This window comes from Dermochelys coriacea, chromosome 11, assembly GCF_009764565.3.
Source record: "Dermochelys coriacea isolate rDerCor1 chromosome 11, rDerCor1.pri.v4, whole genome shotgun sequence".
Lineage (NCBI taxonomy): Eukaryota > Metazoa > Chordata > Testudines > Dermochelyidae > Dermochelys > Dermochelys coriacea.
Window position 1 is genome coordinate 21,491,666 of NC_050078.2, and position 17,541 is coordinate 21,509,206.

General features: G+C 36.2%; 1 protein-coding gene across 1 annotated transcript in view; it reads right to left on the minus strand.

Moving 5' to 3' along the window:
- LRP1B (LDL receptor related protein 1B) overlaps positions 1-17,541 on the minus strand; it is a 1,336,604-nt gene that overhangs the window by 9,980 nt on the left and 1,309,083 nt on the right. The window contains exons 88-90 of the mRNA XM_043505072.1: positions 6,277-6,353; positions 4,371-4,461; positions 1,060-1,204 (exon numbers count right to left, since the gene is read on the minus strand). Of these exons, the coding sequence (XP_043361007.1) occupies positions 1,060-1,204; positions 4,371-4,461; positions 6,277-6,353 (313 nt within the window). The remainder of the gene's footprint in view (positions 1-1,059; positions 1,205-4,370; positions 4,462-6,276; positions 6,354-17,541) is intronic.

Genomic DNA, 17,541 nt, shown 5'->3' on the forward strand with positions numbered 1-17,541 from the left:
AATAATACTGAATTTTCCATTTGCAGGTTGACATATTGTTTACTGAGCAGTGCACTGATTAAAAACAACAACTGGTCTTCTACAATAAAAACTGCCTTTAAAACTTTAACAACAAGCTTGCTTTAGTTTGGATGATTCTTATTATTCAGCATGAGATCATCACAGCATTTTCTGTCAAATATTACAATTGGGCTTAACAATCAGTCATGATACAGTTATTCAACTTTCCTAAGAGCCAGTGAATATACTTTATATTAAGCTTCCCTGTGGTACGCTGGACATTGACTGGATGACAATGTGGTGACATTCATACTACTAACAATAAGCCAGTTATTGCTTTGTCAAATATGCCACAGAATGATAGCTGCCCCATAGGATGCATCTGATTACTGATGAGTCTAAGAAAGTTATTGCACCATTACCCTGTCCACCCCGTGTCATATCATTCAGAAGTTCTACCATTGAAGAGCAGTGCTCCTAGAAATGACATAATTGAGAGTAAAATGACAATGTTCTTTTTTGATGTAATACATCTATTCTATCAGGCCTCTGAATGGCTTATGTTTTTGGAAGTAACCATAATTTTCAACAAATTAGGCTCAGATTTACAAATGGAACATCTTGACATTAGCAAAGCATAAGAGCTAGTAAATATAGCATAGTGTATCATTCAATAGGTCCACAAAACATCTGGAATTTAGGTAAAGAAGATTTTAATAATGATCTTGTACTTTAGTTTTGTCAAGATGGTCTATGATATAGCCTCTCTTAATTTACTGTTCAGTTTTAGTTTAAAATCTAGAAAAAGCAGATCACCTCAAAGAATATCTATCAACAAATACTGGGGTGTAAAACAGTCAATGCTTAATATCTATAATGTTTTCACTAAATAAACTTTACTTGACTTGTGTTCACCATACAGAATGAACAGACAAACCAAAATACATGCCATTATAAATAAGTCTTCATTTGAGAGAAAAATCATACTAATTAGATTTAAAGATATTCATTACCACACATAAAATAAACCCTATTTTGCCATTGCAAAAACAATATTACCTTTTCTGGATTTACTGTGAAATCTGGATCTAAAAGTCCCCCTTCATTGTGATCATGGCCCACCTCATACATATTGTATGATGGATTACCAATTTCTACATTGATTCCTCCATTTATCATTGGTTGTCTTCGGATAGTTTTTGTCCTAAAATACATAAACAAAGGGAGTTAGTATTTTTAAGTCACTCCAAGGATGATACATACCACAAATATTATTTAACAGCTTTATGGACTAATCCTGAGTACCTCAGAAAATCCAAATAAAGGAGCCTTGCCCTGAGGGTCTATCAGGAAATCAAGGTGATGGTGAAATTTTTGCTCCAAACAAAGTAACACTTTGAGCACCTGTGCAGCTCGGGCACGTTGGGGACGTGGCCCGTTACTACCCTTTTAAGTGGATTTGTAATAGTGTGGATTCATGCAATGTGCTGGCCCATTGGTTATGGCCCCCGTGTACCCCCTCATTATGGTCAAATTCACCCTAGTTCCCAGGGAAAGCTTCATAAATTCATTAAAGATTTTTTCAGCAGTCAAAAGAAGGCAGAGTCCATTAGTGCAGAGTTTCCTCGGCTTTTGATTCTGAGGAACACAACATGAGTGATAACATTTCTATCTTTCTTGGTACAATTAGCGAGGTCATCTCCTTGCTTATTTGGGGGCAGCTCCATGTACTCTTAACTTGGGAATAGCTGAGCTATGGCTTCATTATGGAAGTTATGTGTCTGTCAAAACATAACTGGCTGGAGTCCCTATTGGTAGTTATTGAAAAGTTTAGCTTGAGTATCCCAAAACACAGGTGCAAAGTCAGAAACGGCAGGCTTAACTTTCAAATTGGGGGAACATCTTTAAAATTGAGATCTGAGGTTCTCCCATGGGTGAATCCAATTATTTGTATTGGTAAGGAAATAAGTGAGTGATTTTTTTAGCTGCAGGGGTTGAAAGCCCTGGTTTAGGGATGTCATTTTTAGACAGGAGACACTACTGAATTGTGACAGAACAATGGGGATGGGACTTAGGTGCTGGTAATGGTTGAGTTATCTTTTCTAAGTTAAGAAAACACTTCATTATCTTAAATCCAAGCCAACATGTGAGAGTGTCTTTCTATTTCACCAAAACAGTAGAACAGAAAAATCCACTTCCAGGAAATTTTTTAAAACATGTATCTTATTGTACTGTTTAGCTGTTAAACAATAACGTCTCTTGAGACTTTTAGGTCTCCTTTCAACAGGGAAAAATGTTAATCAAACATTTTTGAATAAAAAATAAATAAATTAAGAAGAGGCTTTTAGGTATTAATTTCAGCCAAACCAGATTCTTTATCACTATTTAAACTCTGGGTTCTTGCCTAAACACTTACAATGACTGATGCCATACAAATCATTAGATAGCTATGCATTTCAATTAATTTCTATCCTATATTGAGAATTGTTGCTTCTCATCGTATCTCAGCTCATCATAAGATAAATCACAGAAGTTATAGGCAGAGGCCCAAATTTTCAAAAGTAGTCACTGATTTTGGGCCTTTCAATTTTGGGATGCCCAGTTTGAGACATGTAGGGTCTGATTTTGAAAGATGCTGAGCGCTTGAACCACTTACTGTTTTCAGATGGAGTTATGGTAGCTCAACACTTCTGAAAAATAGGCCCAAGGTGTCTCAGTCTGAGAAATTAAAATCAATGGTCACTTTTGAAAATGTGGGCTTAAGAATGGTCCTATCAGTTTAACTGTCTATATTTGCACCATCTTACTAAATACTTGATCCTTTAAAACATATAATATATGATGATAGAAAGAAGAATTTGTTTTAGAGTTTAATAATTTTCCTGTGAGTGCTCATAAAATTTTAAACTCACAGACTGAAAATTGAAAGAAAAAGCATTCAAATCCGTTCATTAAGAGAAAGTTGTAAGTTGGTCAACAGGTACATCTTTATATGCATTACGTAAACAAATATATACTGGCTTACTGTTTTCCACTGATTAATGTGTATAATACTTTCATATTTATCTTTCATATAACATTAACATTTTAAGTGTTAAGAAAAATATGAGCGAAACAAGTAGGTAATATAAAAAGAAAATATGGATTTTTACATGAAGTAGATTGGTTTCTGGCAGATAATTCTGACAGTTTCACACACAGAGATTTATGTTATTGAACTTAGAAGATATTATATGTAAATACTTATCTCTTTACAGCTTTCTGTCAGGACTATCTGCTATGTAAGTTTTGTTGACAAGGAAAAAGCCTGGTATTGTCCAGATATACAAAAGCATCTAAAGCTGAAAATCTTTTGAATGAGGTGCAAACCAGATATAAACAATTGTAAAAAATGAAGTAACCTTTGCAAAAACACATGGTTTATTAGAAAGGACAATTTTATTTAAGTTTGATTCTTAACTTTTCATTCACATATGTGTCCCTGTTGTATGAATGTGTCTAGTCTCTAGGATTTACATTTGAAAATACTCAACAAGAATTTTATGTTAGATTTTGGGAAAAAATATATAGCTATTAATATTACCTAGGCTAAGGATGAGTTTGTGAATCTTTAAATTTCTAGTATGTTAAAATATTTTATTATATTTTTAAGTTGAATACACTTCCACTATAACATATTATGTAAAATCAAATATTAATCAAATGTAAGTGAATGGGGGAAGGGATAGCTCAGTGGTTTGAGCATTTGCTTGCTAAACCCAGGGTTGTGAGTTCAATTCTTGAGGGGGCCATTTAGGGATCTGGGGCAAAAATTGGGGATCGGTCCTGCTCTGAGCAGGGGGTTGGACTAGATGATCTCCTGAGGTTCCTTCCAACCCTGATATTCTCTGAATTAGAGTAAGCTATGTTTAGAAGAAAGTTCTTTAGGGCCTGATCCTGCAAACATTTTCACACATGAGTAACCTTGTTCACTCATAGAGTTTAAAGCCAGAAGTGACTACCAGATCATCTAGTCTGATCTCCTGTATATCACAGGCCCACCAGCACCACCCAGCACTCACACACTAAATCCAACAACTGAAATGAGACCAAAATACACAGGAGTTAATGAGACTAATTATGTGAATACATTTTTTCACTTGTGTAGAGTCCTTGCAGGATTGGGCTCACAGACTGTAAAACCACTGGGGAAGGAATTGTCTATTCTGACGTTTCTGTACAGCACCTACCACATTTTTATATGATGTAAATATCCGATGTTTGTGAAACAGCTTCTAGACATTAAAATATTTGTAAGTGTTTCTCCCCATTTTTAATTTTTCTTTTTTAGGTCACACATAATTTAAGCACACTAATATGAAATTACTTACCTTCGTTTTCTTTTACAAAGAAGTAGACCAATTACCAGAGTAGTGATCAAAGTCACCAAGAGAACAAGAGGAACAATGATTGCAATGCTTCCTGCAGCAAAGAAATAACATTGAATATACTAGTTTAAGTCTAACAGTTTCCAGACCAGGTAAAGTTGCTAAAAACAAAACTAAAAGTTATAGTTTAGTTTACCCTTCTAATCAGAGGACAGTGATTGGAAGGTTAAATATTGACAATGAAAAAAAGCAATGTAGGTGTTGTTACATATATTCTGAATGTTTTCATCCACGATACCTGCATTTCAGAACTCTGTCCTTGCTATTTGGCAAACAAAGAAAAATTTGTTATAAACACTTTTGGATTACAGATACTGTTGTAATGAAAGTATCCGTTCAAGCCTATTGTTATACTTTATGCAATCCCATTGTGAAGGTCACACATTTTCTTTAAAATTTCAACACATCCCTTGTGAAAAATTAAAATATTACAGGCAATATCTTTTATTTATATTTGTAAAAATGCTAAAGGCATTTAGTGCTCTGAGTAGCTCTCTCATACATTAATAATCACAGTATAAACAAAGATCTTCCCCTTATGCCCTTGAATTCTACCTGAAAGATTATCGAAAGCCAGGGTAGATCGCACAGCATTAATTCAATGTATTTCCAATATGCATCTCCACTTAATAAACAAACTGCCACATTCTGCACTAGCTTCAGCTTCTGAATGGTCCCCAAGAAAAGGGCATTACAGAAATCTAATCGTGGGGAGACAAAGGCATGGATAATTGTGGCAAGGTCCACACTGGAGAGAAAAGGTCACACTCATCTTCCCAGGCAGCTACTACTTTGGCTTCCAGGAGCAATGTGAGACCTAATACCACACCAGAGTTGAGCAACTGTTTTACAATGGCATATGCGCTCCCTCAGTAAGAGGTGCTGATATAAGTTCTACCAATCCCTCTGGCTGCTTCCGCCAGCCAATTAGCATTATTTGTGCTTCTAGATTGAGTTGCATTCATCTAGTTGCTCATTTAAACAGTGGACAATTTGTTCTGCTGCTCCAGCTGAATTGGTTGCAACTGAGATGTAAAACTGGGTGTCACCCGCATACTGAAAACATTGCAGCTCATTTCTTCAGTTTAAGGGTTTGTCTATGTGAACATTTAGTTTGTAGGAAGCTGGGGAGTGAATCTACCTTGCAGTACTCCTCACGTGTTAACTTTCCACGTGAACCCTGCTTATGCTCATTAGCAGTTAGGGTGCTTTGATGTATGCCACTTTGAAATGAGAGCAGATTAAAGGGCACTAATAAACTTTTGGACACAGGGTCTACATGGACAGTTAACATGTGGCAGGCTAGTGGGGGATAAATTAACCCCCCCACACACTAGCTGCAAACTAAGTATGCATGCAGACAAGCCCTTCGGTGCCAATATTATTGTAATACTGTTTTCTTCTACTGAATCTGCGTGTGTATTAATTTTATTTAAAGGAACAATTCTCACTTGCAGGATGAACAAATGCAAAGCCTATGAACCACTTAAACCCTATTTTGAGGCTTTAAGAGCGATTTCAGTCGTCAAAAGTCTTGTGCTGAGTCTCTCCACAGGAGTGAATTTCACCAAGCATTTGTCACCTGATACTGCTTTTTTTAAGAAAAAATCATGCTGGGTTTAAAGAAGTGGGCATATAAAATATGCCATAGTTTGACAGTAATCCAAAATGTTTTATGTAGAACTGCACTTCAATTAAAAATCAGAAATAAGAGCAAAATCCTTGCCATTAAAAAAATATAATCTGCAGCACATCACTTCATACGCTCGCATACTAAAATGTCACCAGTTTATCATTTTTAAATTTAACAATATTTTATAAGCTGTAGTAGTTAATCTGAAGCACTTACTTGTACTGATATTGTCAGACTTGCTGCTCTTGGGAGCTGGTCTCTCGCACTGCGTGCCTGACCAGTTGGCTGAACATCTAAAAGGATCCAATTAAGATGGTAAAATTAATGGATGACAGCTGTTAACACAGTAACCTATTAAAGAGACCACCACCATCTTCTCAAAAAGGTATATGAGCCATTTTACAAAGTGAACAATAAGCTTTGTTTAAAGAGGTCCTCAATATTCTGTCATGACATTGGGAACATTCTGCATAGCATTTTTACCTTGTTTTCTTCCTTAACTATTTTACAAACTGTAGGTTTGAATTGCAAACACTTATTATTATTATTATTATTATTGAATTTTTAAACATGCAGTCATTTTGTGAAATTGCAAATGTTACACAATTATAAGAAAAGACAAACACAAATGTATGTAAAGATCTATTATACCAGCGACTATTAACACTAGCATTCATACACTAGGAACTATTTTAATTTTGTTTTTAGTAATATCTTTAGTGTGTTATAGCAGGACTTCCATAATTTGGTTTTATTCAGCATCATGCCAGCAAATGCTGGAACTTTTGAAATAACTGATATAAATAACAATATTAATAATTATTAGAGTATAATATTTCTACATGCACATCCAACAAGAGACAGAGATAAGTGGCTTTACAAAATGGAGCATTATTTGATCTCATACGATGCTCAACTGCAATTCTCTGACAGTTTTCCATATTTCCTTTTCCATATATCCAAACCTGAATTGGATAGTTGCATTTGGTAAGAACAGTAACTTAGTATTGTGTCTGTTACCTGTCTGGGTCCCTGATCCAGCAAACTACTTAAGCATTCACTTTGCTTCAAGAACAGGAGTAGTTCCACTGACTTCAATAGGACTATCCATGTTCTTTAAGTTAAACATGTGCTTAAGTACTTTGCTGGACAGGGGACTGGATGCACATGTAGGTCTTTTGCTGCAATTTGTGCAAATATAAAATATGGTTTCTTCAAATATTTGTTCGAGTTTTCACATTTGCTCTCCATGAATGATCAGAGAAACAACGATGAAATGCCACAAATATGGCTTCAGGAAATCCATTTAAAATTGAAACAAATATATTCATGAAATCTGTTTGCACTATTTGCCCAGCTCTCCTTAAAATGAAGTTTACTTCAGAATCTGAAAACTCTCCATACTGGATACTACAGGAAAAAGAAACGTTTTAGCTGTCTCAAGTACATGCTGTGCAATGGGCTCTCAAATATCTCCCATCAGCTTGGATGTATAACAAGTTAGAAGCAACTACATTTTACACATTAATAACACAGAGTTTATGCAAAATGAAAAGATGACTTTAAATTCATTGTTCTAATATCTTTAAAGGGATTTTGATGTAAAGGGATTAACTTTTTTATGCAATCCAGTTTACAAGCATTTAGTAGGGGAAACAAGAAAATATGTGTACCCTTCTGGAACATGGGTGTTCTAACATTGTAAAATCTGGTTATATTTGCCAAGTACTTTGACATATTTCTACTTAATTGTTCTGAGGCTGATAAAATAAAATAATGTAGTTCATTATCATCCAGTTATCATTGTGCTATGTGGTGTTGTGGTCAATTCATATGCAATTTCAGATATAATCAATGTATGCTAAATAGATTTAAGTTGTAGGATTATAGAAGTATAAGATTGACAAGTATTTAAGAGTGATGAGTTTATATTAGGTATATAAGTAAACCATGCTGGAATGTAAGACCTACTGGCTGAGCCCTGTAAGATTTTAGCTTAGCCATACCAGGCCATAGGCTTAAGATCGCTTGACATGAGTAGTGACCTAGAAATAACCCTATGCCAGTAAAGTCACAAGATTACTGTAAAAGATGTGCCAATAGGTAATGCTATGAAAAACTACATTGCAATAAACAAAAAGATATTGTCCAAAATCATGAGACCCCTGGTTGTAATATCATGGAATGTCCCGTTCTCATGCAGGATACATGTTGTGCATAGATGCTAATGAGAATAAGAAGAACTAAACAACCTATGAAAAATTAGGCACCCCAAAATTCACAGGGTATGGAACTATAGATAAGGAAAAGAAGATTGACATCCTCATGCATATGCATAGGTGTTAGGTGTGGTCAGAATCACAATATAAAAGAGGTTCCTTGATTGGGTAAAAAGTGGGAAGACCCCATGGGACAGCACCACAAGAAACCCCAGCAGGATCTATCCCTCTATCAGTGATTGTTTATTGACAGGTTCATTGCCCTCTAGAATATCGAGAATGTGAGCATGTCTAGTCTTAGTCATAGCATGTTGTGGGGGGGGAGGGGTTTGGTAGGCTTTCTAGATGCATGGATAATTGTAATTTTACTTATTGCTTTAATAAAACTAGTAGTACAGATAAGAATTTGTACTTGTGATTGAGAATTTGTACTTGTGATTGTGTCTGTGGTCATTATCCTTAGACTTCGTGTGTTCCCGTAGTCTCCAAATTTGAGAAAAGCACCAGAGGTGATTTTCACTCTGTTGAGCTTGAAATTGTAGCCACAGGGACTGAACCCATGGTAATTTTTAATACAAAATTACTAAATGCAATCTAAATAATGGCAGATACAAATTACTCACTATGTATAGATGGAATATAAAAATCCACCAATATTTGGTGTTAACCCAAAAAAGGTGTCCCAATTTGCCTCTGAGATTTGTGTTTCAAGTGAACAGCCTTGCAAATATCCTTTAAAAGGTGATTCAGTAAAACAATTGATTTTTATAGCCTTATAAAATCATTCATAAATTTAACATTAATATTATAAAATATTCATTATGGATTAATACTGTAATATTTAAAATATTTTTGAACTGTTTATAAATATAAGCATGAATTAAATGCATTAAAATATAATGAGAAATTTGGCTTATACCATTAACTTGAGTACTACTTTAAAAACTGTTTTGCCTTCACCAACCATTGCTATATGCTACTTATCTGAGTGTTAAATATAAAGATAAATTTCTCAGTTACCAGCGTGTTAAAGACTAATTTAACCAGCCTGGCCAGTGATATTGGCCTATAATACTAAAATACTTTGGAAAAATACAGAATACAATGGGTCAAATTATGCAGAAGCCCAGGAGCACAATTGGGTGTGCTAACTTGCCTCGTTAGCACCGAGGGAATTAGTAGCCTTTTGTCTTTGTGCATTCACTGGGGAGACCGGCAATATCCTCCCTATTCCTCTTCCCCACCCCAGAACACAGGGCACCTGCATAGTGCAATTCAAAATTTAGGGCTATAGTTTTAAAGTCTTTCACACATTAAGATAAAAAGTTAAGCTGATCATTATTTTTACTCCACTACAACATGTTCTTCAGATGCAGCCTCTAGACTGGTTGCACAGATGGTATTTATTAACACGTTCATTAATTTGTTAATTAATGTTTCAAAAACCTCTCGCACAATGGAAAACATGTAACATGATCGTAGTTATGGCTCTGGTTTGACCTCACAGTTAAAAATGGTAATAACATATTTAAAGTTCTTGCCTTCAGGGAAAGGGTTAGTTGAATTAACATCAGAAAATAGGCCACACAGTAATGTATGCAATTAATTTTAAAACTCATTAAACTCATAAAACTTTCATTATTGTTTGCCATCACCTTAGCATATTCTAGAAGCACACAATACTTTATGATTCTATCATAAAAGAGATGCACACTCCTTTTATTTTGCATTTGTGTAATTCTTTATAAATCCCTTTTTGAGCCACTATATCAAATGGAAATTATTATTATTCTAGCCTAACTTACAAAATTACTGCTTAGGTGTTTGCCACTTCACAGGATCACCTTCCAATGCATGATTACAAATTAAGTATTTCTAGTCTCTTTACAGAAACACCATAAATCTTCATAGTTTACTTATGCTGCAACAATCAGAACTGTTATCTTCAGACAATCTTAGAATGAAAGTCTTTGTACTTCTTACCAATGGTTTTGCAACATTTCTGCAGTTCTGTTGAGGAATACTGCAGCATGTGGATTAAATTTACTGAGATGCAATCTTTGAAAAACTACAGTTGGCTCTGACTAAAATATTTGAAGGGAAAAAATTTCTTTAAGAGTTGGACAGAGACTCAAATTGGTGCCCAGCTCCTTAGAATGAAAATCTCAAATGTCTCTGTTTTGGAAATGGGACCATTTGAAAATAAACCCTAAGGATGTGGCCTTAAGAGATGTGGCAAGCTGGAAAAGGAAGTGAAATTAGTGAAGGTTCACTATCAAGACATGAAAGTGAAATCTTACAAGAAAATTTTGCAAGAATATATGGGCCCCAGAAAATCTCCCAAAGAGTCACTAATCACTGAGACATTGTGTTGAGGTCTGTACTAAATATAGGGATATACTGTACTGCTATAGCTCAGATACTGCAGTGTGATAATTGTTGATCTGTGCTGACTTTATAACATGTCCAACTTCAATATTGAGGAAAATGGCACTGGTTTATCAAGACACAGAGCTTCCTGATTTAGAAAGCTTTTATCTAGCTTAAGGAAAATGCTGCACAGTAGCAATAATCATTGGAGTAATAATTCTCCTTGAGGTACAGATGATAGCAAATGTGTTAATCAGTAACAGACATTTTGGTGCTACAAAAGACATAATGCTTATACCCAGACTGCTTGGTATCTAACATGGGTACTGGGTTTATTTGGAACAATTATCCAGAGCTTCTGACTGGAAAAATAAGGGGGCATGAAAATAATTGGGACCTACCAGACCACAGGGCCTAACATTAATATTTTGAATTAGCAAGAATTATCAAGACAGATAATGACAGTACCTAACTAGACCACGAACAAACAAATACAGCTTGAAAGCGATGATGAGCCTGAGAGTCAAAGGCTCTAGAGTGGGATTAGGACTGTGGGTGCTGCTCTTTGCAAACCTCAGGTCCAAATGTTCAGTCCCATGATTATACACACAGCCACAACAACTACTACTTCTCGCAGGGTTGCAGCCAAGGTGCTGAGAATGCATGCATTTTTTTGCTTTAAGTCACACATGGATACGCATTATCAAACAATGAAAAAGCTGAATTTTGGGACCCCAGCCCAATTATCGTCAAAACTCTTGTTACCATCCCTGCTGCAAATTTCATACCACTAAAATTAAAACTACTTAGAAGCTGGGGGAGAAGTCCCAGGTTTACTGTTGTTATTTGTAGTGTGATAGCATCCAGAAGCCAAGTCAAGTTGAGGATCCCATTGTGATAGATACAGTACCAACACATACGATAACCTGGTTCCTGCACCAAAACGTTTTATAAAAAAATTGTCTTCTAATATACAGAATCCATACTTGATACGCTTGAATTGGCCATGCCATTGCTCACAGATATTGCATTGTTGGTGAACATCTAGCTTGCAAGGAGTTGGAAGATGCAGTGAGAGCTGAGCAACAATTAATGTTTGGTCTGAGTTTGCGGGTGCTTCACTATGGAGAAATTTCTGACAAGAATGTGGTCTATTTATTTCATGGCACATTCACTTTTTAAAATCCAGGTCCAGCGATGGTTGTTAAGGTGCCTAAACCAGGACCCCATAACAGATAAGCCCTCAACAGCACACAATATCCAGCATCTTTCTGAAGATCCTGTTGAAGCCATGAAATACAGACAGTCCCTCGTGAATCGCATATCTAACCTTGGTACCCTCTCAGACAATGTGGAGATCTCCTGAGTGATAAATGTAATGCTATATCACATCTTGCTGCTGGAATAATCAGGTGGTTGCACAAGAAACCTTGGCATTCCAAAAAGGCCTTTGATATATTAGTGAAAAAGGCAGTAGCATGCAAGCAGGAAAATATCCAAGAATGTAAAGGTCTAAAAGACATTTTCCTGGCCATGGCAAAATATGACCATGAGGTTTATGTCCAACATATCAGTTTCTTGGCCGACAAAGCAGACAACAGCCCAAAGAACACCAAACTGCATCCTGCCTACAAAACCATCAATAGCATGGATGGTAGCCATAAACAGCCTTCTAAGATCCTTGTCATGAAACCAGATGGCTCTCCCTGCTAAATGATGGATGACATCCTGGACAAATGGAAAACACATTATGAAAATATGTTGAATTGTGGACCTTCTGACGACTGTCTAGAGCTCTGTGACCTAGAAAAGCACACAGCAGCAAATCCAGGGGTGAACACTGATCCTCCATCATCTGAGGAAGTACATAAAGCCATCCCAAAGTTATGGAATGGACATGCTGAACCACTGAGCATCAGTATGTATCAACTTTTCTTAAAAGCATTGGCATCAGGCAAGCAGAGTTCAAATGGATTCAGCAAAGTGGACGTTCTGCGTGGTGTCAGCACAAAATATGCGTGGTCCGCACCAAATTCTGAGCATAAAGTGGTTTGATTTTGTGAAAAAATGTCACAATCTCTCAAAGACGTTGGCTTCCTTCAATCACTCATTATATTAAAAAATGGCATTGCATGCTCTTTGGCCAGGCTACAAGGATGGACAAAAACACCCCAGCTAACCTTGCTCTCCAACTCTCCATCAACCCGTGAAGGCATGCATACCTTGATCCTACTTGACACTGCTTGTGGACCACCTGAAACTCATGGATTTTCAGTACTGAGCCAGATCTGGGAACTTCACTACACAATGTCTGGTGGAACACCATCAACCTTAGTCAGTCTGCGTGTTTGATGATGGTCACAGAGGAAGCTCTGATAGAAACTCCTGGAACAAGGCTCTCCTTATATAGATTGAGGCAGCTATATTTACTCACAGATAAGCTTTCAAAGATGCAACACAACTTTCATAACAATTAGAAGTATTAGATAACAAACACTATGTATGCCGACTGGCAAAACTTTTATATGAAGGAAGGGAATCTGTCTGGAAAACACTTGAAAATGCTGGTGAGTAGCAAGCAGAAAATTAGAAAGGAACTAAATATATAAACATATCATGGGTAGATATTAAGGGATCATAGCTGACTGCAGGACTATACATTTAAAGGCCACATTCTATATCCACCTTGTAGCATTTAGTGAAAGAGTGGATTGAAGGGTGGCTTGGAGGTGTTTTATCTGCTCTGGTATATGTTTGAGTGATAGCTGCTCTCACCTACTAGGATATTTTAACTTTGGATATTTTTGCTTTTTTTTTTTTTACATTGGATAGGATAAGTAATGCATTTAATATTCTAATTATTCCAGTCCAGGTTCGGTAATATTTCATTGCTCTAATATCTAATGAGGATAGTTTGACATCTTTAGAATGTGAGGATATAGGACTAAATGATGGAAGTGAGATGTGCTAGTTAACATGACACGCTGAAGCTACTTTAGGAAGGACCACATTATCTGAGAAAAAACTAAGTATAGGGTTCTTTAAATGGATTGTGCCTGCAGTTTGCAGACAACCAAAAACAGCACCTTCAGAGATAAAAATGGCAACTTCAGAGATAAAGAAATTATGGAAGCTCTCTTCATGGATCCATAGTTAAGTTTAAGTTGAGTTTTGTACTTAAACCAGGGATTCACCCTCTTAGTTTCACATAAGGAATAGAGTGTATCCACCACAAAATGAAAGCTCTTACTCTAGGCACAGATAGAATTTTCTCAAAATGTAAAAGTAAAAAAAAATGTTCCTTTTAAGAAGTTTCACACCCTGTGTCAGACCAATTTTTGGTCCTGAATGATCTTTATAATGAATAACACAGACTCTGAAAACTTCTCATTTAGCTACAACTCTTTGAAATCTGGTGCATTTACTACATTTAAGAATGTTACTGCTTCTCATTATTGGGACCAATGGGAATCAAGCCTTTTAGGAAGATGGTGGGTACCTATGCTGGACAGAGAGAGGGGAAAACTGGAATGTTTTTGTGCAGGGGAATGTGGATTGCAGGAGCTGAAAGTACCTGGCAAGTACAATCTGGCTACTTTGAGTAGTCAGAGTGTATTGGTGAGTCTGGCCCTTAGATTTAAGGTAGATACTCTATGTTTTCAAACTATTAGAAATATAATATTGTACTATTACCTTCATGGGGTTTTTGAGTGTGACTTTTTAATAATTAAAAAACAGAGGGAATTTCCAGATAAAATCTACTTTAAAATGAAGTAAATGTTTAGTATATATCCATAATTTAAGGGTAAAAAATCACATGAATGTTGTAATGATTAAAAAACCAACCCAAAAAACAAGAATTACAAACAAACAAACAAACAAACGTTTGTTTGTTTTTACAAACAAAAAAAAGAATTACAAATTAAGAACAACTGACTTAAAGATAGAAGAAATCCAAACATGTTAAATGATGGAAATGCATATTTGAGGCAGCCAAACACATTTAACTCTACCCTGTAGTGACACCTTGGGGAAAAATTAAATCTACTATGTCTTTAAAAACCTTTATGCTAATCTCTGACTTTGAACACCATTATGCATGAATCATAATTATATGGTTATTGCACAGTGTTCATTGCAGGATAGATAAAGCTTGAGGCAGGACTTGATCTCTTTCATCTGAAGCAAGAAAACAATGGAAAAACACACCAATACTGGTGAGGGTCAAGAAACCTTCAGGTAAGAAGCTGTTCAATGGTATCAAAAATTGGCAAAATGTGCATCGATACCTAACAACATTGCTGAATCTACCCTAATTAGTTAATACAACAAAAGAATTAGAACTCCCTACACTGGGACAGGGCATGCAGGGACATTGGTGAGTGCCTGTCTGCTGCTTTCTGTGGTAAAAGAAATAAATGGCAGGGCATGGAAGCACCCCAATGTATCCTGCAATCCAGAAAGTTTCAAGCTCATGTGCTGAGGGTGCATGCATCACCAAGCCCAGAAGCCAAGCAGAAAATTTTCAAAGAAAATATCTTTTCTCCTTTGCCAATATCTTTTCATCTCTCCTTTGCACTATTACTTTTTATATCATCAACTGAATTATTTAAGTCTCTAAGGCATTTTGGGTTGGGATACAGTTTGAACAAAGGATTTCATAGAATATACAATTAAATTTTATTGATCTCTTCCAAATTAAAAGTGTTCATACTAAATTAGTTTAGTTTCAATTGAACAGGAAAGATCTTGGTGAACTAGAATGCTACATGTGAAAGTCTCCAGGTAATTATAATTAGGTAGCCCATTAACTGTTGAAGTTGACTCGTTATGGAGTTACATTTACCATAAAATATTTAACAAATCTGTTCTTCTCTGTCACATTATTGGCCTACTATAGTTTAGAATTGCCTTTTAGTTTCATTCAGTCCTCTCTATGCTATATTGGTAGCTCTCACTCGATCCAACATAGATTTCAGAAAATGCAATCAGTGTGCCAGGCCAAGTGCCTTTAGTGCATACTATTGCTAGTTGTAAAACAGGCCCATGATTTTTAAAAATGCCCTCTGACAGGATTTCTGCCATAGTTATGAAACCCTCTTCTGCACATACAGTGTGTTTACATAGAGAGATGTATTGTGATTGAGTGTTCACACTTAAAAAGCTGTATAATAGAACAGAGATAACAAGAGAGGTATAGTATTGTAAGGAATATAAGCTTGATTATTGCAATTTCTTCCTTTTTGGTATCCCTAAAAGACAAATTGTCCACTTCTAATCAAATGAAAATGCAGCTCTGAAGGTCATCTTTCTTCATTGCTCTGACTGCATCAGTTTCCTCTTTGAAGCACTCCATTCATTTCCCTTGTTTCAGTCAATCAAAGTTAAAGCTTCTTGTCCTCACTTTTAAGGCATTTCACAACTTTGCCTGTCCCTACTTGTCCACTATTATCTCTTATTTTGTCTCTCCCTCCCCCTTTCTCTGCTTCAGCAATAGCACAAACACCATTTCCCACACCTGTCAGCTTCTCCCACACTCATCTTAAGCTGTCTTTGTGCATGGAATGCCCCTTTAATTAATCAAGGCCAATACTCTCTCCTTCAAATCTGCTCTCAAGACCTCACCTCTGCTGTGACCCCCTACCAGAAATCAATCCACAAATGATGGCTTGGTTATACATCATTAGTGTAAGGATGATTTTATTATTTAAAATTAAATATGCAAAAATCATCACTTGTAACAGTCAAGAACCTTAAAGTTCTGCAATAACTAACCAATGTAACCATATGATCTGATTTTTGTTATCCTTATACTTGTGTGTCACACTCACCTGGGGGTTGGTTCAGGAGCCCACTGTAGTAAGTGGAAAAACCCCCATTGACTTCAACAGGATTTGGATCAGCCTATTATTACTTCTTGCCTCAGTTTAGATTGTAAGTTCTTTAGAGCAGGGTCTATCCTTTATTATGTGTTTCTATAATTGTTATTACAGTGAGGTACCAATCTCATCTGGTGTCCCCATGTGGTACATCAATTCAAATAATAAATAATACTAATTGAGAATTATAATAATAAGCATGTATTTGGGAAGGAGTATACATATAATGCATTAATAATGAGGGAAGAGATCAAAATCAAGTAAAGTAAGTAAGTCAAACATAAAATAAGAGAGAAAATGATGGGTGGGCATGCGATCAAGATAAATGGAAAATTTGTTACTTGATTATTTTCTTTCTGAAACTGACCTCCCCTTCAGTCTGCTATGAGAAAATTATGACTCTTGCTACAGTTCCTGGAAGCAGTCCAGACATATCTTTCAGGTTCCAGGCTTTATCTGTGCTGCTTGCATCACCCACCAAATGAGTGCTACCAAAGCTTTAGATACACTTAATTGTGCGAAACAACTTGATTCATACATTTTAATGTTAAAAACTTGACAATAACTGTCTAAAAATAGAATGCTCTTAAGACTGCACAAGCCATATTCCTAACAATACATCCACAGTGGCTCCGATTGCAGGAGAGGTCTGATTGCAGAAGGTCATTGCCACACTAGACATCATTAGTTAAATTTACCATTCTGCTTCCGGACTTCTTCTCTCCCAGTCAGCTACTGGTGGGACATAGTGAGCCATAAGGATGAATAAGAGGAAGGGAGAAAATAAAACAAGAGTGTTCCCTTTATTCCTAAAACTAATTGTTAGGAATTCAGGTTCCACCTTGTGCCAAAATATGCATCTTCAGAAAAGTACACGACTAGCTTGTTGTGTTGATGGAGGATCAGGTAACAGCCTTGCAGATTCCTTCTTCTGTGGTTGCTTATGTCCATTTGTCTCATGGTGACACCATTGACTTTGTATAATAGCCCTTGATCCCTTCATGAACTGGTCT